General features: G+C 58.4%; 2 protein-coding genes across 2 annotated transcripts; one reads left to right on the top strand and one right to left on the bottom strand.

Annotated features, from left to right (window-relative positions):
- Positions 1–234: 234 nt before the first annotated feature.
- TKFC (triokinase and FMN cyclase) lies at positions 235–4,638 on the bottom strand. Its single transcript, XM_035539824.2, has 18 exons — positions 4,568–4,638; positions 3,804–3,945; positions 3,542–3,731; positions 3,353–3,463; positions 3,098–3,279; positions 2,944–3,022; positions 2,657–2,746; positions 2,509–2,543; positions 2,348–2,432; positions 2,184–2,273; positions 1,950–2,066; positions 1,657–1,776; positions 1,415–1,552; positions 1,125–1,231; positions 926–1,029; positions 814–847; positions 617–706; positions 235–512 (listed from the first exon to the last, which is right to left on the bottom strand). Exons 2-18 carry the CDS (start codon positions 3,807–3,809, stop codon positions 360–362), a joined length of 1,731 nt encoding a protein of 576 aa, XP_035395717.1. The 5' UTR covers positions 3,810–3,945; positions 4,568–4,638; the 3' UTR covers positions 235–359.
- On the top strand, positions 4,633–22,012 carry DDB1 (damage specific DNA binding protein 1). The gene is made up of 27 exons (XM_035539805.2): positions 4,633–4,801; positions 5,429–5,577; positions 5,679–5,795; positions 7,042–7,263; positions 10,393–10,507; positions 10,616–10,713; positions 12,086–12,244; positions 12,651–12,734; positions 12,914–13,030; positions 13,397–13,499; positions 13,660–13,735; positions 13,815–13,923; positions 14,100–14,278; positions 14,376–14,539; positions 14,628–14,735; positions 15,105–15,312; positions 15,785–15,880; positions 16,139–16,250; positions 16,833–16,956; positions 17,321–17,485; positions 17,847–17,941; positions 18,105–18,275; positions 19,243–19,352; positions 19,562–19,731; positions 20,091–20,193; positions 20,691–20,814; positions 20,971–22,012. The coding sequence occupies exons 1-27, from the start codon at positions 4,741–4,743 to the stop codon at positions 21,052–21,054; spliced, it is 3,423 nt and encodes a 1,140-aa protein (XP_035395698.1). The 5' UTR covers positions 4,633–4,740; the 3' UTR covers positions 21,055–22,012.
- Positions 22,013–22,884: the final 872 nt, after the last annotated feature.

Below are 22,884 nucleotides of genomic sequence, written 5' to 3' on the forward strand. Positions count from 1 at the left end.
TGCAGCCATGTGAGCCTCATGGTTTCCCCACCCAGCCACGGGGCAGAGATGAGGGCTCGTGGGTAGCCCGGCAGCTTCCTTCCTCCCTGGCCGTCACGCTCAGGCTGAGCTCAGGGCTGGCTGGATCCCCCCTTGACGTGGGGACGTGGCCCCAGGGGGCCAGCTGCCTCCCCCCGGGCCCAGTCCCCACCACCCCACCCCTCTCTGCACGAGGACAGACGCTCTGGGCCAACTCAGTGGGACCGCAAATATTCATTGGGGGTGCTCGGGGCGTGCTGCCGTGTCTCCCATCGCTGCTGCAGCCCTGGGGAGCCAGGGCCGGGGCGGGGGGGGGGCAGCCACAAGCCGGCCGCCCTCCCTCAGCCCCGCAGCCCCTCCAGCACGGCGCGCAGCACAGCCGCTGCCGCCACCGCCCCGGGGTCAGGCTGCAGCAGCTGGGCCGAGCTGATGTAGCTGGCTCTGCCCGCGCCGGCCTCCATGTGCCGGGTGGCTTCTGCCGCCGCCTCCGCGCTCTGCCAGGGGAAACGGGGAGCGCTCAGGATGCGGCCAGCACAGCCCGGTGCAGCCGTTCCCAGCCCGCTCTGCCCACCCTAGGTCCCCCCCCCCGTCCCCGTACCTGCACGGCGGAGGCCAGCACCGTCAGCAGGTCGGCTCCGGGGCCGCGCAGGGCGTGCAGCGCCTGCGCCGCGGCGCACAGCGAGTCCAGCTGGGAGACACGGGCAGGGGGCTGAGCGCCGGGGCCGCCGACAGCACCCACAGCAGGTGGGCGGCATCGGGGCCCCGCCGCGCTTCCCCTTGCGCGGCGGCACTCACCATCGTCCTGTCCCCCGGGGCAGCTCCTCCGTACCTGCGTGGCGAGCATAGGACTTGGCAGGGTCCCGCGGAGGGGCCGGGGGGGGTTCCGCGGGGGTCCCGCCGCACTCACCGCTGCATGGCTTCGATGCCGGCGTCCATGGCGTCAGCCCACGTCGGGAGGTCGCTGCGGTTGTGCAGGGGCCGGGCGGCCGCCGTCAGGAACAGCCCGTAGAGCTGCGGGGACGCCGGCCCCGTCACCACCCGCGGCGGCAGCGGGGGGGGACAGCGGGGGTCCGGATCCGCGCTCCCTCCTCTTGCCCCGCACTCACCACGCCGGAGGAGCCGCCCATCTTCTCCAGCAGCAGGTCGGCCAGGGCCGAGAGGAGCTGGGCTGGGGCTGCCGGCGGGGGCCGGCTCCGCACCCACTCCTGGATGGCTGCGGGGCAGAGGGGATAAGAGGGGAGGCTGTGGGGACCCAGCAACGTGGGGGGACCCTGCCCCCAGGTGGGTAGAGTGGCCTGGGGGTCCTCGCTCCCCACCAAGGGACATCGTGGAGCGGCCCCCGCTCCTCCGAGGGGGCAGCGGGGGTACCGTGGCCCAGGCAAGGGCCGGCACGCACCTCGCGCGGCCCGGGCATGTGTGTGGCCGCAGTCCCCGTCGCCCGCCGCGCGGTCCAGCTCGTTGAGCTTGTCCTGCAGGCCCAGCAGGGTGCTGCACACCCGCTCCAGGACCAGCTGCACCCACTTTGCACCAGGCCCTGCAGGGAGGAGACGTCACCCCCTGCCCGGCCTTGAACTCAGGGGAGGCGGGGAAGCTGAGGCAACAAGAGCGGCGACAGCTTCTTCCCGCAGCCGCCCTGACCTGTGCTGGGCGCTTGCTGAGCTGTCTCTGGTCCCTCGTTTGGTGCCGGCACCTCCGGTCTCTGGCTCATGGCAGGCCCCGCAACCAGGTTGGGCCAAGCCATGGCCGTGGTCTCGGCATCTAGAGCAGCCGGAGAGGGGGGAGGCAAGTGCCAGCTCAGCAGGAGCCGCTGAATCCATGACGCCGCATCCAGCAGCGCCAGCGGCCGGGCACCGGTCCCGTGTGCCCACGAGTGCCGGCATCCAGGGCCACCCCGCGTGTCCCGTGCCACCTCCCCACCTGCGGGCACTCACCGATCAGCCCCACCAGCTCCTCGTCTGCCAGCATGAGGGTGAGGGAGACCCCGGCCATCTCCAGCGCCGTCATGAAGGAGCCCACCAGGGCCCGGGCGATGCGGACTCCTCGTCTCTCTGCAAGGGTAAGGGTGCCCATGAGCGAGGTGGCATGGCAGGAAGGGTCCTCAGGAGCAGAGGGCTCAGGGCAAAGCCAGGGAGGGCTCCAGGGTGCCCCCAGGCCCCAACACTCACCCAGCCCACGCACGGCAGCGCCAGCCACGATGCCCAGCTCCAGGCAGGACAGCCCGCCCAGGTTGTTCACCACCAGCACCACAGAAGCACCTGCGAGGCAGCGAGCAGAGTGAGGCCCCTGCCCTGCACGTGCAGGGGGTGCCCGGGGAAACACGAGGGCTCACCGCGGCTCAGGGGCAGATGGGAGGCATTGGCAGGGTCTGTCATGTGCGCCAGCATCGTCTCCACCGCCTCGTCCGCCGGCATCACCTGGCAGGGGTGCAGGGGACCGTGAGGCCAGGGCAGGGGGGCAGGGAGAGGGCCGGGGCGAGGGGACGCTGCTCACCTTCATCCTGCGCACGCCCGCCTCGCCGTGGATCCCTGCAGGGACAGGGCAGCGTCACCCCATGCTGACGCCCAGGGCCGAGGGGCACGTGGCCCCCATGCCCGCCAGCAGCCTGGCGCAGGGGGGAGGCAAGGGGGCAGCTCCTCACCCAGCCCCAGCTCCATCTCATCGTCAGCCAGCTGGAAGGTGGGCTTGGACCCGGGGACGCTGCACGGGGACAGGCTGAGCCCCAGGGTGCCTGTAGGTGGCGGGGAGAAGGAGGGATGCGTGCCAGATTTCGGGGCATGCGGCGGGCACGCAGGCAGCCACACGGGGAGGCAGGAACGTGACCATGCCCCAGCCACGCTGGGGGCACGTGGGATGCCCAGCTCGGGCTGAAGTCCACCCCGTGCCGGTGCCTCTTATCTGCCACTGGGGAGGGCCCCGCGCACGTACCCATGGCTTTGGCGACCGCCGACACCCTCTTGACAATCTCATCCAAGCTTGCCCCCGCCTCAGCCAGGGCCCCGGCCACCTGCAAAGGGGGCAGCAATGGGCGAGGGACCCCTGTGCATCGTCCCCCCTAGGGGCGCCAGGGGACCCCACGGACCTTGTGCACGAGGACGGTGCCGCACAGCCCGCGGCGCCCAGCTTTCTTCTGGGTGGTGAAAGCGCAGTCGTCCCCCACCACCACCATCTGCACGTCAGCCCCCTCTGCCCGTGCCCGCTCCAGCGCCAGCCCGAAGTTCAGCCGGTCCCCAGTGTAGTTCTTCACGATCAGGAGGGTCCCCACTGCGGGGAGGGGCAGGGGGTTAGGTGACGGCACGGCCGCCAACCTCCCCAGTGCCCCATCGCGTCCCCGTACCTGCGCCAGCCTGCGTCACCGCCCGGATGGCCGCCAGGATGCTGCCCACGGCGGGAGAGGTGAAGACGGCGCCGGCCACCACCCCGCTCAGCATGCCCTTCCCAATGTACCCTGTGGAGGAGCAGGGACGGGGGGCTCGGGGATGCCCGGGGGGGGCACCGAGCCCACGGCGGGGCTGTGGGCACTCACCTGCATGGGCGGGCTCGTGGCCGGAGCCCCCCCCGGAGAGCAGGGCCACGCGTCCCCGCAGGGCGGCCAGGTCAGCGCGCAGGGCCACCCGGTGTCCCCGCAGCAGCCGCAGCCCGGGGTTGCAGGCCACCAGCCCGGCCAGCGTGTCGTCGGCGCAGCCGGCCACCGAGCTGACCAGCTTCTTGGAGGCCTGCGGGCACGGAGAGGCGGTGTCAGCGGGACGGGGAGCGGGGCGAGGGGCTTCGTGCTGCCCCCGGCTCACCTCCATGGCAGCGTGGTGGGGCAGCGGCTCCTGGAGGTCCCGGTGGCACTGGGGGGGGACGCGGGGCTCCCCGGCTCCGTCAGCTGTCCCCGCGCTGTGGCTCCCGCGCAGCCTTCGGCCTGGGTCCAAACTCTACCGGGGGCTGAGGGAGGGCAAGGTCCAGACCCCCCCGGCAGGACGGGGGCGTCCCGGCTGGGCTGGGCTGGGCTGGGCTGGGCGGCTCACGGGGAGGGCAGAGGAAGGGGGAGTGCGGGGGGCCTGGGGGAGCACCCCTAAAATGGGGGCCCCTCCCGGGATGGGGGGTGCCAGAGGGCATACCCCCGCACACGGGGACCTCTCTTGGGATGGGAGGAGGGTAACGGGGGGCGCAGCCCTGCACATGGGGACCCCTCCTAGGGTGGGGGGGGGGGGGGGGGGTAAGAGGGGGCACGCCCCTACGCATTGGGACCCCTCCTGGGATGGGGATGGGGACTGGGGGGCGCCTCCCCACACATAGGGACCCCTCCTGGGATGGGAGGGGGGTAACAAGGGGCGCACCCCTACACATGGGAACCCCTCCCGGGGACGGGGATGGGGGCCGGGGGGTGCAGCCCTGCAAAGGGGGACCCCTCCTGGGATGGGGATGGGGATAACAGGGGGCGTCCCCCTGAACACGGGGACCCCTCCCGGGATGGGGGAGGACCTGGGGGAGCCCCCTAGAAGCGGGGACCCCTCCCCGTCCGGGTGGCGGGGGGGGGGGGGGGGGTCCGGGTGCCGCCCCCCACCTGCCCTCTCGTCTGCTCCCGGCGGTCCTCCCGGCGGCGCAGAGCGGCCCTTCCGCTGGCGTCACGGCGGCGGCGGGCGGAAGGGGCGGCGGTGGCGGTGGCGGCGGAGAGGCCCCGCGAGGCCCCGCTCCCGGTGCGCGCCGCGCTCTGCCCGGCCGGGCCCCGCCGCCGCCATGTCCTACAACTACGTGGTCACGGCCCAGAAGCCGACGGCCGTCAACGGCTGCGTTACCGGTACCGGGGGGGGGGGGGGGGTAGGGTTATGGGGGGAGCTCCGGGGGGCGCGGGGACACGGGGGGTGGGGGGCGGCCGGGGGGGGTGCGGGGCCCCCGGGGGTGTTCCGGGGTGCGGGGGGGGGGGGGGGGGGCCTGGGGGTGCTGAGGGGGGACGTGGGGGGGTGGGGCTCGGGGTTCCTTGAGGGGGAGCTGAGGGAGTGGGGGCGCCGGGGGGGGGGGGGGGCTGGGGGCGGCTTGAGGTTCTTGGGGGGCTGTGTTTTTTTTCTTTGGGGTGTGCTGAGGGGGGCAGCGGTGCCCCTCTCGGGGCGGGGGGCTGAGGTTTTGGGGAGCTGAGGATATCGGTGGGGCGTTGGGGGCTGGGGTGCTGCGGGGCGGTGGTGGCTGGCTGGCAGGGTCTCGCCTCGCTGCGAGGTGTTTTGGGGGGGGGGGTGGAGAGGGCCCGTGGCTGGGGGGCTCCCTAGGGAAGGACGGGGAGCTGGGGGAGAGGTGGTTGCTACAGTGTTGGGGTCTCAGGCTGCCCCCCCCGGGGTTGTGAGCTCGCTCGGTGAGAGCACCCTGAGCTGCCGTCCCGCTGCGGCGGGGGCTGATGGCCTCTCCCCTTTCTCTCTCTCTCTATCTCTCGCAGGGCACTTCACCTCGGCGGAGGACCTGAACCTGCTGATCGCCAAGAACACGCGGCTGGAGATCTATGTGGTGACGGCCGAGGGGCTGCGGCCCGTCAAGGAGGTGGGCATGTATGGCAAGACCGCCGTCATGGAGCTCTTCCGCCCCAAGGTGGGTGTGCTGCTGCGGGAGGGGGCCGCCTGCCATGCGGGTGTGGGGCCGCTCCCTGCCACCCCCCCCCCTGACGGCACCCCCCGGCCCTTCCTTCGCAGGGCGAGAGCAAGGATCTGCTCTTCATCCTGACGGCCAAGTACAACGCCTGCATCCTGGAGTACAAGCAGAACGGGGACAGCATCGACATTATCACGCGCGCCCACGGCAACGTGCAGGTGAGCAACGCTGCAGCTCCTGCTCGAGTCTGGGAGGAGGCAGGTTCTCTTCCCTGGGGACAGATTTGCTTTGTTAGTGGCAGAGGTGCATCCAGGTGACGGGCGTCTGCCTGGATATCTGGGATTTTTCACTCACTGGGGACCCTAGCCAGGTTCACCTGCTGGCACTGTTATTTCTAAAGGTTTTCTGATCCAGTGAGCAAGCCTCAGGGACTGAGGACACAGCTCCAGTTGTGTTCTTAGAACAGTTTGCAGAATAATAAGGTTGATTTGAGATGCTCCAACTTGAAGGAGGTTTAGTACTCAAAACCCAATGTCAGGTAGTTTTCTTTTTTCTCCAAAACGGCTCCTCCGGTGTTTTGTGACCAGTCCCTACACGCTGCGTACCAGAAGCACGACTGCTGAAGTTACTTTTGCCTTTGTGGCTGTACAGTGAGCTTAATAACTGTAGGTGTGCTCCGTTCTGTTTTTTTTTTTTTCTGGTTAAAATCACGCCTTCCCAGCAGGTCAGGGATCCGCATGTCTTTTTGGCTTTTTGTTGTTCGTTATCCAAGTGAATTTCTGTCAAGCCAAAATATCTCCCATCTGTTTCCAGGTGCTGAGTTTCTGCTGAGGTACTGTTAGCGAAGCTGAGCAGGGGGTTACGGGCAGGAAGCGTAGGTGGGCACGTCCTGTCAGTAAGGTGTTGGTGTGTTTGGGGGAAACATACTTAATCTTCCCGTGCCATGGTTCTTCCTCGTGACATGTGGAGATGCTGATATCAGCCCCCGCCAAGCAAAGCCGAGGGGTCTGCGGGAGGGCGATAACAGCGCTGGATTTTTGGAGGGTGGGTTTTGGTCACGGATATCAAAGCGCTCCACACCAGTGGGGAGCGCTGCCCTCCGTCAGCGACCCAGAGGTCGTTCTGTAGAGAGCTGGGGTTACAAAGCCAGCTGCGGGTTCCGCTCCTGGAGCGCCCATCTCCCGCCACCCTGGAGACGTTCCAGGAGTCAGTGCGGTGTGATCGGGGTAGCCGCGTGCGGCGGGAGCTCTGCTGGGCTCCCTGGTGGAAAGGACCTGCTGCTTCAGAAGACGCGTGACTTGCCTCTGGCTTGCCAGGCAGTTTTAAATCCGCTGGAGGTGTGCAGGGAGCCCTTCCTCAGCGGAGGGGTGGTAGCTCTTCTACCTGCTGTTCCTGAGTCCCGTGCAGGGATCTTCTTCTAATGCTGGTCGCTCTGTTTCCCGTCTCCACATGTCTCCTGCTCAGGATCGCATTGGTCGTCCCTCGGAGACCGGGATCATCGGCATCATTGACCCGGAGTGCCGGATGATTGGCCTGCGGCTCTACGATGGCCTCTTCAAGGTCATCCCCCTGGACCGGGAGAACAAGGAGTTAAAGGCTTTTAACATCCGCCTGGAAGAGCTCCAGGTCATCGATGTGAAGTTCCTCTACGGCTGCCAGGCCCCGACCATCTGCTTTGTCTACCAGGTACCTTGTTCTCGATCGGTGACTCAGGCAGAGGGTGCTGGAGGTTGCTGGGCTGACCTGCACGAGCCAAGGTCTCCAGAGGTTTTCCAAAGTGGCTGGAGCACTGGTGTTGTCCTGGAGCCTGCGGAAAGCAGTGCTGTGGCTGAGTGGGCAGAGTAAGAGACAGTTCTGGCTCCCGCAAGCTCATTTCATAGCTGAGGAAAACCCGTGTTCCTCTGTGCTGTGCTTTTCCATTTCTGGGAGAGGCAAAGAAATGCTCTCCCCCAGGAGAGCTGGGCAGCTGCTGCTTCCGGGGGGACTGTTTCTGTGCTAAAGGATGAAGAGGAGCACATGGGTCCTTCCAGGGAGCGCAGAGTAGGTGGATCAGAGCCTGCTCAGTTGCTTCTTACAAACACGGCTGTGAGACTTCATCCTTTCTCTTCAAAAAGGCAACGTGTCGTCTTCGGTGGTATTTGAGAGGCTACTCCAGCAGTGAAAAGAGGGGCCATAACCTCTGGGTTTTCACAGAGGCGGTGCTCATAGGCCTCTCTCTGAACGCTTTGTTTTGAACCAAAGAGGCTTTGCGGTGCTGGCTGGACGAGGGATTATCTTTGCGTTGTCAAAGCCGGCGCTAGCTGGTGCCTGGCTGGGAGCTACTGCGACAACAGCACAGGATCCGGTGTGAATTCAGTTCAACGCCGCTGTGGTTGTGGAGGCAAACTCATACCATGGGAGCTGCAACCACATGGTAGCAAGGGTCTGATTTTTCCCTGTTTTCAAAACCCACTGCTGTTAGTTTCAAGAGAGTTGGGTGCTCTTGAACCCCACTGGACAGTTAGTGAGAAAAGACCTGGGAGACATCGCTTTGTTGCTGTGTAAGTAAGGGTTCAGGAGAGCAGCCCGGACCCCCTGTGTCAGGACAGTGCTCTCCCCCTGCCCTGCGGCTACCTGTGCTCTTTTTTCTCATCTGCACACTTTTCAGCTCTCCCTTGGCCTCCAAACAAGCTTTCAGAACACGTGGCAGTCCTTGTTTGCCTGTGCGAGGAGCGTATACGGAGCCCTATTTTTATCCCATGACACTTTGCAGCTTGGTGTCAAAGGGAAGCTCTTTTAGCCTGTCTTCGCTGTCGAAATAGGCAGCAAGAGCGGCTGGCGATGCTCCTCGTGGTTTTGACTTGCTTCACGGATGACGTCCCCAAAGCTGGCAGTGGGGGTGTGCAGCTCGGAGAAGTGCTGAGCGCCCCTGTGGGTTCGATTTGTGCTGCTGCCGTTGTCAGGTGGGGAAACAGGCAGAGAGGGACGGTGATTTGGCCAAATTCTTAAACTCTGTGTCAGAGCTTGGACAGAAGCACAAGTTTCCACTCGGTCCTCAAGAGCATCCTAAAGGAGGAGCTTGGTCATCCTGCAGAGTCAGCTAGTAAAAAGGGTCTTATCTCTCGGAATCTGGAACATTCATGTTACAGATGAACTGGGAGCAAATTCATTAGTAGTTACAAACAGGTATTGTACAGATAGAGTAAATTATCCATTTCCATGTCTAAGAGATGAATTTTACCCTTGCAGCAGGAGTGAGATGCGAGTTCTGACTCACGAGGCCTTATGTAAAACGCTGGGTTTGCTTTGGTTCCTGGGAGTCCGACTGTGTGTGTGTGTGTGGAGGGGGGAACGTTTCCAAGGTGCTGCTTTCCCTGATTCCTTCTCAATTTATTAATCATTATCACAGGATTCGGATCGAGTAGAACAGCATTGAGTGTCTGAGATGATTCTCGTGTAGATACGAAACCAGAGGAAGATACAAAAATGAGCAAGTTTATTAAAAAAAAAAAGAAAAAGAAAAAAAGGCTTGAGAACTTCTGTTGTGTGGAGTAAAAAGGTCCAGAAATGCCAAAGTCACATTAACAACACTTCTGCCATTCTAAGAGCCTCGCTTCAGCTTTAACACGTACAGGATATGCTCTGGTTGTGCTAATTCCTCATCTCTCTCCTCCATGCGGATCCGTTTCTCCCCCTGACTTCCCCTTCTCTGTCTGCTGGTGCTGCTCTTTGCTTCTTTCCGCACCCGGACGTCGGGCTGCCGAGTGCTGTTGGTGAGGGTTTGCTGAGCTCAGAGGCTTTGAGGGGTGAGCCAGGAGGTACCCGGCTTTCCTGTGAGTGTTTGCTTACAGGGCCAACAGCCACAGGGAGCAAAACCCACTTTTACTTAGGTCTGGAAAGTGGTAAGGCATAATAAATAAAAAGATGAACAGCTCTTTTAAAGTAGTTCTGCAAACAACGTCTCTAAGGAAACCTGGTTCCTCGTGGCTTAGAGCCTTGTCTCGGCTTTGAGGCGTGAAATAGGCCAGCGGGTTACGATCAAAGACTTCTCTGTGCCTTGACTGCTCGTGGGCCCCGGAGAAAGGGATTAATCAGGAGGTAGTGAGTGGTTTGGGCATTGGTCCCGTGTGTCCCCTACGTGGGTTCCCAAGCGCCTGTTAGTGTGGACCTCCTTTCCTATACCCTTTATTTCCACGTGGACTCTGCCTCCGAGGCCTCTGTTCCCTCTCAGGTTTGGTTGAAATTGCCCACCAGGGTGGGAATTGCTGGAACGGCAGAGACGCCGGAGGATTGTTCAGCAAGCAAGCAGATTGTTGCCTCAGGAAACCAGGCTGAAAAGGCTGGGGAGCATTGAGCTGGGCGCTCAGCTGCTCTGGCACCTGCGCCGTTAGAGCAGAGCTGAATTCCTGAGTGCCTTGTTGGAGCTGGAGGCGGTGGCAGTACTGTGCAGTGCCACTCATACCCAGATCTGCAGAGAGCCATGCGTCAGATGAGTACGAAGCCCAGAAAATCACTTGTGGGTATAAAAATGGAAAAATCATTTCCAGTCTCTTTTGGCACAGGGATTTATCTAAAGGTTGTGCTACATACAGATAAATTTAGGGAAAATGTGGCTGAGGGTGCGTGCGTTCAGACCCACGTGCAGCTGCAGCCTGAACTGGTGGGCAGGATGGCAAGGCTCAGCAGCTCTGGTCACTGGGCGACGGTGTTCTCACGGGAGACGGGGCAGCGCTGCCTTGCTTTGCGGTTGCTCGTCAGCTCAGCCTCAGGAGCCTCTGTTGCTGTGCACACAAGGCTGTCGTCGGTGTACGTGGTCATTTGTGCCTTCTCTTTCAGGACCCTCAGGGTCGGCATGTCAAGACGTACGAGGTGTCTCTGCGCGAGAAGGAATTCAACAAAGGTCCTTGGAAGCAGGAGAACGTAGAGGCTGAAGCCTCCATGGTCATCGCAGGTCAGTCCTTTGTGCAAGATCTTCCCTCCTGTTCGATCCTTGAGGCTGAACACCTCGTTTGTGCTGCACAGGTTCTCTGGTAAGACGTTTCTCTTCTCCCCTGCACAGTGCCAGAGCCTTTTGGAGGTGCAATCATCATTGGGCAGGAGTCCATCACCTATCACAACGGAGATAAATACCTGGCTATAGCTCCACCTATCATCAAGGTGAGCAACTGCTGACGTCTAGAATTGTCTCCTGTAGTTCCTCTGTTTTCAGGCATGTCTGTGGGTGCTGGGAGGGTGCTGGGCCACTTGTAGTCAGGAATTTAAACTGTTCTGGTCTCCAGGTGTGGCCAAGTAGGGCCACTTACTCCCAGAGCTTTGGTGAGCTTAGGCGTTTTGCACGATGGCTGATCTGTGTTTTGGAGGACTGAGGGACCCGTGTGGTCCCTGTAAGGATGTCAGTGTGTGCTTGCAGTGTCGTATGTGGCTCTGCTCTCTGTGGAGTACTCGGAAATGGCTGCAGTAAAGCTGAAATCCCGTTAGGGCCCCAGAGAAAGGGATTAATTAGGAGGTAGTGAGTGGTTTGGGCATTGGTCCAGGCCAGAGCCTGGTTTCAGTTCAGGCAGCGAAAGATATGAATGAGCCCCTTGGAGACTTGAGTCCACCGATGTATGATTGGAGCACTTGTTCAAAGGAAAAAAGACTCACACAGTTTGTGATGGAACTTGAGCTTGTGGTTTCTGTCAGAGGGACGGGCCAGCTCCCACATTTAAATGGTACAGGAAGCACAAATGGCACGGCTGAGGTGCTGCTCAGGACTGAAAGAGGGCCTGAGCTATGATCAAAAGGTCCTTTCAAGCGGGAAATAATGATGGGCTAGAAAAGAGTTATAAATCTTAGGTAAAAAAAAAAAAAAAAAAGTACTAATTGTTGCGTGAACGCCTACAGGCTACTGGACCACTGCTGGGGCTCTGTGCTGGAGGGTTCGTTATACTGGAGTGAGTAGAGCAACTCTCCCACACTGCTGATGTACAAAACTGCCTTGACCTGCAGTCAGAGTGCAGGCACATTGGCTCTTGAGGCCAGTAGAATGCTTGCATCCAGTGAAGATCTGCAAGATCAGGGTTTTTAAGCCAAAGGCGTAAACAGGAGGCCAGGCAGCATCTACCCCGCAGAGCAAAACGTCTGCAGAGCTTCTGTCCAGAAATGGAGCAGGCTCAGAGCTCTTCGGGTCCCAGGCAGCATCTCTGCAACGCACCTGTGAAAGGCTCAGCATTACAAAAACAGGTGTTCTGATGGCATCGTCCCTGGGCTATGAACGAGTTAGGGACATGTGTTATTTAGGAACGCGAAACGCTTTCTAGTTACCAAAAGCGAGGCTGTTTGCCCACAGCTTCTGGCTGTGTTTGCTGCTACAGTTGATTACGGGGTGAACCCAGCCCTCTGCCTCCGTGCAGGAAGAGTGCCCTAGTGTGGGAGTTGGCTGTGGTTCCAGCAAGCAGCTGGTGTGCTGTGGATGTGGTTGATCCCCTCTGGCATGTACAGAGGTGGTGCCGTTTCAGTGGCTTCCTAACACTTCCTTCTTTGCACGTAGCAAAGTACAATCGTGTGCCACAACCGCGTGGATCCCAATGGGTCCCGTTACTTGCTGGGGGACATGGAAGGACGCCTCTTCATGCTGCTTCTGGAGAAGGAGGAACAGATGGACGGCACGGTCACCTTGAAGGACCTGCGTGTGGAACTGCTCGGTGAGGTAGGACTCTGTCACGTCAGCGCGGTGGCCCTGCTGTTTCTCACCACAGGGTCACGGGGCTCTGCAGACAGCCGAATGGCTGGAGTGGTGTCTCTTTGGAGCCCACGTTGGAGTGATATTTCACTCCCCACAGCTGTTAGCTCCAAACTTTCAGTTGCTGGATTTGGCCTGGGGAATTCCTGATTTGGGCACTCGAACATTTACAGCATCTTCGTGGGTTTTTGCAGGGTGTTTGTACACCATCCCTGGGAGAAGTTTGGACACTGTGGGTTCTACGAAGGGCTTAAATTCCTCCCCTGTGTCCAGGGTCTTTCTGCGTGGCTGCAGTTCAGATGTAGTGCTTGGGAGGCGTGGCAGAGCCCTTTTCATACTAAGGGTGGTTCATCTGTCTCTTTGCAATTCCCAGACATCCATTGCAGAGTGCTTGACCTACCTGGACAACGGTGTGGTGTTTGTTGGCTCTCGGCTTGGGGATTCCCAGCTTGTGAAGGTAAGTGGGGGCCTTGTGCTGGCTTAATTGTGTGTTCAGACAGGATTCCTACATCTGCTTTCATCCTGTTTGCGAGAGGTGTATATGTTGGGTGGAAACTTTCCTTTCTTATCCTTGTCTACCCCCTGCTTTCCACTTGACCTTTCTTGTTGGAAACCGATGACTGTGTTTGTTCGTAGCTCAACGTGGACAGCAATGAGCAGGGCTCCTATGTAGTGGCTATGGAGACCTTCACCAACCTCGGTCCCATCGTCGACATGTGTGTAGTAGACCTGGAAAGACAAGGCCAAGGGCAGGTAATGTCGATTCTGCCTTGAAGTTCTCTGTCTCGGAGATGTCTGGGCCTGCAAGGTGTGTGGAGGGTGTCCACGGAAGGAAAAGACTGAAATTCATTTAGTGGAGATTTAAAAGTCTTATCCTGGTGCAGGGAAGGCTTTGAGGTCTTGCACTGAAGAGTGGTTATGAGTGGGAGGGTTTCTTCTTGGGCACCCCTGTTAACAAGGAAGGGTTTCCTCTCCTGCAGTGGGGAATGGTCAGCTGCCAAAGAACTTCCTGTGAGAAGCAAGGAAGATGGGGACCCCATCTTGGCCCGAGTCTGTCACTGCAAGGAGTGGTGGGGGTGCTTCCCAGCAACAAGTGGCAAATATCTGCTTTTCTTCCAGCTGGTCACGTGCTCAGGTGCGTTTAAGGAAGGTTCGCTACGGATCATCCGGAACGGCATTGGGATTCACGAGCATGCCAGCATTGACCTGCCAGGCATTAAAGGTGTGTGAGCTGTTCGGTGCTGTCTGATACGCCCCGTGACCTGAGAGGGCCCAGTGGGGACGTTTCTTGTGAGCAGACTGAGGTTTGGAGTGTGGGTGGGGGACTTCCACCCACCAGCTTTTGTAATATTTGCTGTGAGCACGTGGCCTCTCTGTTGCAGGCTTGTGGCCCCTGAGGTCGGATTGTCATCGTGAGACGGACAATACCTTGGTGCTGTCCTTTGTTGGCCAGACCAGGTAAGGTGGGGTTAAGGCTGAGCCAGGCTCTCGGCCGCATGTTGGAGCGTGACCTAACAGGATCTCCCTTTCCCTTTAGGGTTCTTATGTTAAACGGAGAGGAGGTAGAAGAGACGGAGCTCACAGGGTTTGTGGATGATCAGCAGACTTTCTTCTGTGGCAATGTGGCACATCAGCAATTGATCCAGGTAATGCTCCTTCTAGAGGAGACATCTTTCTCATCTTCACTCTATAGCCCTTCTCCTCTGTGGAGGTAATTTATATCTGTGCTGCACGTCATGGCAGGGGCTGCAGTACTTCCTTGGGCAGATGTAAAAAGTGAGGTGTTGTCCCGGCTCCGAGCAGAAGTGTTCTTTCTCCTCAGATCACCTCTGCCTCTGTGAGACTGGTCAGTCAGGAGCCCAAAGCCCTGGTGAGCGAGTGGAAAGAGCCCAACGGGAAGAACATCAGCGTGGCTTCCTGTAACAGCAACCAGGTGGTGGTGGCTGTGGGACGAGCCCTGTACTACCTGGAGATCCGACCCCAGGAGCTCAGGCAGATCAGGTGAGTGCACGTCTCCTCCTGGCCCACAGGCTCTCAGCCTCTACTGTCTGTCCTCGGGCTCCAGGCTGACTCCTGTCTGATTTCTCCTTCCTGCCAGCTGCACAGAAATGGAGCATGAGGTTGCCTGCCTGGACATCACTCCTTTGGGGGACACTAATGGCATGTCCCCACTGTGTGCGATCGGGCTCTGGACTGACATCTCCGCCCGCATCCTGAAGCTGCCTTCGTTTGAGCTGCTGCACAAAGAGATGCTGGGCGGAGGTAGGGCTCTCCTGGGGCTGGTGGCAGCAGGGACTGAACTAGTTGAGCCGTGAGTGACATCAGCCTTCTCTTCTTCTGTTCCCTGCAGAAATTATCCCTCGCTCCATCCTGATGACGACCTTTGAGAGCAGCCATTACCTTCTGTGTGCCCTGGGAGATGGGGCGCTCTTCTACTTCGGGCTCAGTCTCGAGACAGGTAACTATGGGGCCTAGCACTGAGTGGGCTGCCTGGGAAGGTGGCTGGACATATGCCCTCTTACTTGCTTGATGTACTTTTTTTTTCATCCTTCTGGAGATCTCACTCTCCTTCCAAAAGTTACTTCTTTCTCACTGTGAGATAGTTGTGCTCAGGTGGGACTGGCTGTGGGTATTGTGAGTTGGTGGATTTCTCCAGGGGACTGCAGAGAAAGGAGATTGATGCTTATATCCATTTCTTTGCTGCCAGCAGGATGGATTTACTCGCACTCATTTCCTCCCAGCATGTTACAGCCACATTACTCTCTGCTGTCCTGCTCCTGTGAGCTCTGTTGGGGCAGCTCCCAACACCGGTGCTCCTTTTCTGCAGGCTTGCTGAGTGACCGCAAAAAGGTGACCCTTGGGACCCAGCCCACTGTCCTGAGGACTTTCCGCTCTCTGTCCACCACCAACGTGTTTGCCTGCTCTGACCGCCCCACCGTCATCTACAGCAGTAACCACAAGCTGGTTTTCTCCAACGTCAACCTGAAGGAGGTGAACTACATGTGTCCCCTCAACTCGGATGGGTATCCCGACAGGTGAGCCTGCACCTTGCCTTGCGTGACACAGCGGCGGGGGGAGCTTTAGACTCTGTACTGGCATAAACGAGGTGCAGGGTGGGCTGCTCAGCCTTGGAGCTCCATCTTACCAGGTCCAGGATAGAAGTATGCCTGACTCTGATCAGTGGGAGAGCTTTTTTCATCGATACTCTCACGGCATACAGCAGTCCTGGCCCTGGATTCTCCCAGGGCAATGATCAGTCCCTTGTGCTGCTTGTTGGGTCTCACATGAGAACACAGGTATGCGTGGTCCTGTCTCTTAAGCATTTGTCCCTCTCTTCTGTGCATCAGTAATCCTAGATGCTGCGCTAATTTGGCCACCCTGCTTGGATCTGCACAGTATGGGAAGGGGATCCAATGACTAGCAATTTTGGGGGTGGGAAGAAGAGGGAGATTCTCGGCTGCACTGCCTGCCTTACAAGCCCCATTGCTGAGTTTTCCTCCTGTACAGCTTGGCACTGGCCAATAACAGCACTCTGACAATCGGCACCATCGATGAGATCCAGAAGCTGCACATCCGCACGGTTCCCCTCTACGAATCACCCAGGTGAGCCGAGCAGCGGAAGGGAGTCTGGTTCGAGGGGCTCTTGTTCTGCTGCACAGGACAAGACTGGGGGGAGATTTCACCATGTGGAGAGGCAAGCTCTGCAGTCAGTGTTCCTGTTGCAGGCTCAGTTTAGCACACAGACCAAATCGGTGACATATGCTGAGAGCAGTCTGTGCAAGGAAGCAGCTCTTTCCTTGCAGTTTCTCCTTGGAGTGGCCTGTCCTGGCATTGCTGCTCACACAGCTCTCTGTCCTGCAGGAAAATTTGCTACCAAGAGGTATCACAGTGTTTTGGTGTGCTCTCAAGTCGCATCGAGGTGCAGGATGCCAGTGGGGGCACCACTGCGCTCAGACCCAGTGCCAGCACCCAGGTGAGGGGTAACTGCTAGGTCGTCCCTGAGCTCTGGGCTGTGGGTACTGTAGCTCCTTAGGCCAAACCATGTTGCAGATTTTCCTTGACAGTCTTCTCTTCCAAAGCTCTGAGTACAAGCTCTCCCTTTGGCAGCCTGGGAGGAGATGGGGTGGTAAGATGTCTCTGTGGTGGTGTCAAGGTCTCTCTGTGCTGCTCTCTGGCAGCCTCAGCATGCTCACTGTTCTGTCTGATCGCCCTTGTTTTGAGCACAGCTCCTTCAGTCCCTTGTACAGGCTTCTCTCTGGTCTCGAGTGGTTTCCTGCTCTCAAAGGTGCAGACACAAGTCCCCTTCAGGCAAAAGCTGTGGTGGGAGCTTCAACACTGTGGAAACTGTTCTATTAATGCTGTTGCTCAGCAGTGCTGCCTCTGCCTTGCGTATCACATAAATCCACTGGTGCAGGGAGTGTACCCCATTCCTCAAGCCCAGGGAGCTCCTTTTCTTCCATTCATCCTTCTGGTCCCCAATTGTCTCTGCCTTCGCGGTGCAGCGTGAGGATGTGCCAAGTAGCATGAGGATGTGAGCTGTCTTTCTGTGTCCTAGGCCCTGTCCAGCAGCGTAAGTACCAGCAAGCTGTTCTCCAGCAGCACAGCACCGCACGAGACGTCCTTTGGAGAGGAGGTGGAGGTGCACAACCTGCTCATCATAGATCAGCACACCTTCGAAGGTACCAGCCCCAAATGCTGCCCACGCTCTCATCCAGTGTTCCCCTCCAGAACAAGCTCATCAGCGTGTGGCTGATACCTGTGACCTTCACAAAGCTGTGATCTCATACACTTCCTTCAGTCAGAGCATTTTTTCTGGAAGATCATCAGCCACACGTCATGGGTTTAAGGTGTAGTGATTTGTTGATGGCATGAGGTGGTGGCAGGGAATAGGTGAGGGGATCTCCAGGCAGCCATTGACTCTGCACCTTGTTCATGTCCTGAGTTTCCAGCTGTCCCTAGGCAAACGGCTCTGCTCCTGTATGGGGGTGCTGCCTGTTGGGACCCAGGGGACCTAGTTGTTTCTGCCTTTCTCTCTTTGCACAGTGCTTCATGCTCACCAGTTTCTGCAAAATGAATATGCCCTCAGCCTGGTCTCCTGCAAGCTCGGCAAGGATCCAAACACCTACTTCATTGTGGGCACTGCCATGGTGTATCCTGAGGAGGCAGAGCCCAAGCAGGGCCGCATCGTCGTCTTCCACTACTCCGATGGTAAGAGCAAGGTCTTCTTGTGTGGCCAAGTCTAGCTGCATGAGGGCAGTCAGAGATCCAGCTGTCCCCAGACAGGATCTGTAGCGGTTTGTCACTGCTGTGGGTCATCACAGCATGTCCCCTTTCCCCCATCTGCCAGAGGAACCCAGGAATCCCTCACAAGAACCAGATTCTGGGATTTGCTTTCTGTGTGTCTGCCCCCTGCTGTCCTGCTGCTCCTGCGTTACTTGCCCACAGATCCTCTGAGACAGTTTCTAGAGAGAGAGCAGTATTTAAGGCAGCTTGTCTGAGCCCCACCTCAAGGCCTCCTGGCCCTGGGAGCACGATGCACATAACTTGGCACTCTGTGGATTGATTCCAGGGAAACTGCAGAGCCTGGCTGAGAAGGAGGTGAAGGGAGCTGTATATTCCATGGTGGAGTTCAACGGGAAGCTGTTAGCCAGCATCAACAGCACGGTAGGACTCTCACGAGACCCTGACTTGCTTCGCGAGCACGTTTCAGAGCTGGAAGCTGTCCAGCCCTGTGCCTGTCAGCTGGGTCCCTGGTCTCTGTTGGAGAAGCGTGTCCTGGCTGGCACGGGTGTCCATTCTAGCTCAGGAGTCGTGTCCCTTCCTTCAGGTGCGCCTGTATGAGTGGACAGCTGAGAAGGAGCTGCGCACAGAGTGCAACCATTACAACAATATCATGGCGCTCTACCTGAAGACCAAGGGAGACTTCATCCTTGTGGGAGATCTGATGCGATCTGTCCTGCTCCTTGCGTACAAGCCCATGGAAGGAAACTTTGAGGAGGTACCAGTGGTGTTGGATAGTCATAGAATCATTTAGGTTGGAAAAGGTCTTCAAGAAAGAAGAGGCCTTCACTTCTCTTATCGCTTCAGATGCGTAGGTGCTGTAATTTATCAGACAATTCCAAAGATACTGTTTTCTGTCAGCCATCAACACAAGGGGTGTTTTGGCTGAACTGCAGTTTTAAAACAGATATGACAGTTTCTGCAATGGTATCTAACTACCAAACATTAGAACTAGTCATATAGACAATTTCAGATTACAAACAGTAGAGTTCTAACAGGTACATTCTTCAGGAAGAATGTTCACTTGGTCAAAGAGGTGCTGGGAGTCTGCATTACCTGTTCCAGAAGACTCTGGGCAGGTGAAATGGTGTTGATGGTAGTAAATGGAGGAGCCTGGCTCACCACACTTGCCAGCCCTTGGAATACAATGATGTAGGTTTGTGCACAGAGAACAGGGTCACCTGGTGACATTCTCTTAGGCAGATCTATGTGGTTCTTGGAGGGACAAATCCCTGGGCTCCTGAGGAGCTGAGCTGTGTGCCAGCAGCCTTGTGAAGTGCAGGCTCGGGAGGTGTGCTTGTCACCTGCCAGGAATGGGAAGCTGCCACTCAGATAGCCTGTTGTGCATTCGGGACGGCTCATTGAGACCATTGCTGCGTCTGTCAGCAAACGCAGCACAGCTGGGGGCTGGACCAGGCAATCGGGCAATCCGCGCGCTTAAACTGTGAGAACGGCTTTGGCATGGGCTTGTCAGTATTTGCCCTGGCATCATCTGAGTGCCACTTAGGCCAGGGCCATCTCCACCAAGGCAGTTGGTGCCTTTTGCTCGGCTTCTTCATCCAGCAGCAGAGAGCAGACTGGATCCCACCTTGCTCGCAAATGTGGGTGTTGGGTGGAATGAGGATGTTTGTTAACAGGGCAGGCTGTCTGTGCACCATACTGCATCTCCTTTTGCCCTCTTCCAGATTGCCCGGGACTTCAATCCAAACTGGATGAGTGCCGTAGAGATCCTGGATGATGACAACTTCTTGGGAGCAGAGAACGCCTTCAACCTGTTTGTGTGCCAGAAGGACAGGTGGGCTGCCTAGGAGGGGGATGTGGCAGTGTGTGACAGGAGGGACAGGGCAGTAGGGCCTTCTGGTCCCCTCTGCATCACGGCTACAGAGGTGTGTCAGGCAGGAAAGTGGTCAGAAGCATGCATAGCTCTGAGGAGATGTGGGACAGGAGCGGGGGGAGTTCACCTCTCACCCCAGCACAGACTGAGCAGGGTGTTTTGGGTTTCAGTGCTGCCACAACCGACGAGGAGCGCCAGCACTTGCAGGAAGTGGGGCTGTCCCACCTGGGAGAGTTTGTCAACGTCTTCTGTCACGGGTCCCTGGTCATGCAGAACCTTGGCGAGACATCCACTCCGACACAAGGATCGGTTCTCTTTGGCACAGTCAACGGCATGATAGGTAAGGGTCAGGGAGAATCACCTCGAGCAGGAGGGTAGCAGGTCCCCTTCTCTGCTGCTTGACTTGGTCTGGGGTTTCCTCGTGTCTCCGTTCTCTGTCATCAGTCTAGTGGTGCTCTGTGCCATACTCTCCTCAAAAACCTACTTTTCTCTCTGGAGAGCTTCCAGGAGAGGAAGTTGCTCTGGATTTCTTTGAAAGCCCTTCCTTATCCCAGCCCTCTCAGGCACCAGCTTCCAGTACAGCTCCAGTCCAGCAGCATCTGCTCCCTGCCTGCTGGCAGCTGCAGCAGCGTGGCCCCAGGTTCCCTGGGATGCCCTGGGTTGAGCCCTGAACCCTCATCACCATTTTGTCCTTTGCAGGACTGGTGACCTCGCTGTCGGAGAGCTGGTACAACCTGCTGCTGGACATGCAGAACAGGCTGAACAAAGTCATCAAGAGCGTGGGCAAGATCGAGCACTCCTTATATCCTTCTGTGGTCCAGCCAGGGGCCTGCACCAGCAAATGCTGGGGGCTGGCTTGTGAATCGGGGCGGGGGGCGTTGAAGGCCTGTCTCTGTTGGGACACCTTGGGGAGAGCATGTGTCAGCTGGAGAGGGGGGTGGTGTGCTTGCCAGGTGATCAGGGCATTGTGCTGCAAGAGATGCCCATGTGGTAAAGGGGTGTATCTTGAAGGGTTTGAGGGTTTGACAAAGTTGGCTTTGTAATATTGCAGATTTTGGGGGTCTGATCACAGGAGCTTACTGTGCTTGGGGAACAGCACGTGCATTAAGATCAAGACCCCAAGATCTGCTGTGCATAAAACAGCCCTGAAAAGCATGGCACAAATTCTGTGATCCTGTTGAGGCAGTGTGGTCAGTCTGCCTCAGGCAAGTGCTGTGGATGCAGTGGGGGGAGGTTTTTTCCAGCCATGGTCTGGGGTTGGTGTTACTCCGTGTGGGTTTGGCTCCTTGACAGTGGCACCTGGAGGTCATTTCACACGGAGCGCAAGACAGAACCAGCTACGGGGTTCATCGATGGTGACCTGATCGAAAGCTTCCTGGACATCAGCAGGCCCAAGATGCAGGAGGTGGTGGCAAACTTGCAGGTGAGATGGGTGATACGAGCTTGGGCTCATGAAACTAGCGGTAGGAACCCCGCTCAGAAATTCAGCCTGCACTGAACACGTGCCCTCCTACGAGGGCATGCATTCTTCTGCGCCTGCTGCTGTCTCCACGCTCCCATGCCTTTTCTCTCCATGCAGATTGACGACGGCAGTGGCATGAAGAGGGAGGCCACCGTAGATGACCTGATAAAGATCGTGGAGGAGCTGACCCGGATCCACTAGCAGGATTCGGGGTCCTTCCCTAGCACCTTCCTCCCCATCAAGCAAGGGAGGCTTTTCCCCACCTGCAGCTGGAAGACCCCTGACTGGCTGCACTGAACGCTGGCGGGTGGCACTTGCCCAAGGGGAGGTGGGAGGAGTTTCAGAAGGGGAGCCGGTTTGCTAGGGATCTGGGGGGGGGGGGGGGTCGTTGGCCAGGCACCACGTCATTGCCAGCTTGGATTCACAAATCCTACGGACTCAGCTGCTGACCCAGAGCTGGGCTTCGCTCGTCGCTCTTGTTGGGTGACCAGTAGCACTCAGCTGATGCGATGCCCTTGCCTGGATTCACTCTTCACCGTTGTCTTTAGTAATTTTTTTTCCTGCTTTCGGTTTCGTTTTCAATTCTTTTTGATCCGTTGTGTTTTTTTTTGGAAGGGGAAGCAAAGCTGCCTCTAGGGTGAGGGCGAGGGCTGGAGGATTCATGAGGGGCTGGTGAGACCTGCAGACGTGGAGGGGGAAGATCTCTTTACATCTGGATAAGGAAGCTAAGAGGGACAGCACGCTCCTCTCTCTCCACAGGATCTGTGGCTTGCTCAGGGAGGGAAGTTCTGGGAAGCTCAATCAGTTGTGGAGTCTGAGTTTTACCAAATAAAGTAGTCCAAGAGGAAAGGTCTGTCTCCTGGCGCTGAGCTCCTCATCGGCACAGCAGGGGTGGCAGTACCCGCTCTGCATGCCGCTGTGTGCAGCTGTGTCCTCGTCCAGCCAGAGGAAGCCTCCTTCCCGAGCCAGCGCAGTGCCCAGAGGAGTTTCCTGCACTGAATTGTGTTCCTGTGCTTGGTGGCGGTGAGAGCAGCACAGGCGGCAGCAGGTCTGGCAGATCAGCAAAGGGGTCAATCAGCCCACAGGCGCTGGGGCGCGCGTCTGCTGTCCAGATGTATTTTTATGGCTTTTCTCTGACTCAAAAGAAACTTGAGTTTCACTTCTTGGTGGTGACTGGTGCAAACTGGCTGACGGTGACAGTGCCAAGTGCCTCTGCCAGGGAGGCACGTCCCTTGCCAGATTTTTGAGGAGACTTTCCAGACCGTGTGCATCCCTTTAGAGGAAAGAAAGCTGCAGCTTGCCTCTCCCCTGTAGCCATCTCTGGAGCAGTGCTTCTTGGCAGCACATGGGACAGCCTTCTTGTGTGGCAGCAGCCCTGCAGAGGTCGGAGAGGAGGAAGGTGTAGGGACACAACGCTGCTCACAGCCTTCCTGGGATCATCCCGCAGGTGCCATACAGGCAACCCACAGTGACCAGAGAGCCTCTGTGTGCTGATGGTTTATCCCTGCAATAACCTTGACTCCCTCGGGCAAGGGTGGGTTACAAAGAGGGGTCCTGGATTTCTGCAGGTGTAGCAGCCTGCTCCTATGTGCCATGTTCCCAGAGGAGCAGTGGGCTGGGATTCCTGTTTCCCAGATGCCCAGCAGGCAGCGCTCCAGCTCAGCGCTGCCAGCCCTTCTGCACTGTGGGCTGGTGCTGGGATCACAGAGGGGCAAGATCAGGTCAGGCTCTGGCTTTATGCAGTCTGGGGTCCTGCCCGGGCCAAGGCCAGAGCCAGCAGCTGAGCAGGCAGCAGCCAGAAGCCCTTTTCCAGCTGCCCTGGCCCTTCCTGCCCTGCTTGCTGCAGCTTTGCAGGGTCTCCAACTGCACTCAGGTTGGCTGCGAGCAGACTTTGACTGAGGCTGACGTGCAAGGTCTTGGGCTGGTCCTCAAGCATCATTTAGCATGAACCATGCTCAATTCTGTTGCTGGTAACTTGCTCCCTGCGGGGGGAATCAGAGGTACCCCTGGCTCTGCAGGTCTGTGAGCAAA

The sequence above is a fragment of the Cygnus atratus genome, chromosome 5 (genome assembly GCF_013377495.2).
Source record: "Cygnus atratus isolate AKBS03 ecotype Queensland, Australia chromosome 5, CAtr_DNAZoo_HiC_assembly, whole genome shotgun sequence".
Lineage (NCBI taxonomy): Eukaryota > Metazoa > Chordata > Aves > Anseriformes > Anatidae > Cygnus > Cygnus atratus.

Bases quoted from the DNA above. Each gene is read 5' to 3' on its own strand.
- TKFC (XM_035539824.2), bottom strand. The intron at 3,280-3,352 runs GTACGGGGACGC...CCCTCCCCGCAG, and splicing joins GGTGACGCAGGCTGGCGCAG to TGGGGACCCTCCTGATCGTG. The intron at 848-925 runs GTGAGTGCGGCG...CTCGCCACGCAG, and splicing joins GGCATCGAAGCCATGCAGCG to GTACGGAGGAGCTGCCCCGG.
- DDB1 (XM_035539805.2), top strand. From the start codon at position 4,741: ATGTCCTACAACTACGTGGTCACGGCCCAGAAGCCGACGGCCGTCAAC. The intron at 4,802-5,428 runs GTACCGGGGGGG...TATCTCTCGCAG, and splicing joins CGTCAACGGCTGCGTTACCG to GGCACTTCACCTCGGCGGAG. The intron at 14,279-14,375 runs GTGAGTGCACGT...CCTTCCTGCCAG, and splicing joins CAGGAGCTCAGGCAGATCAG to CTGCACAGAAATGGAGCATG.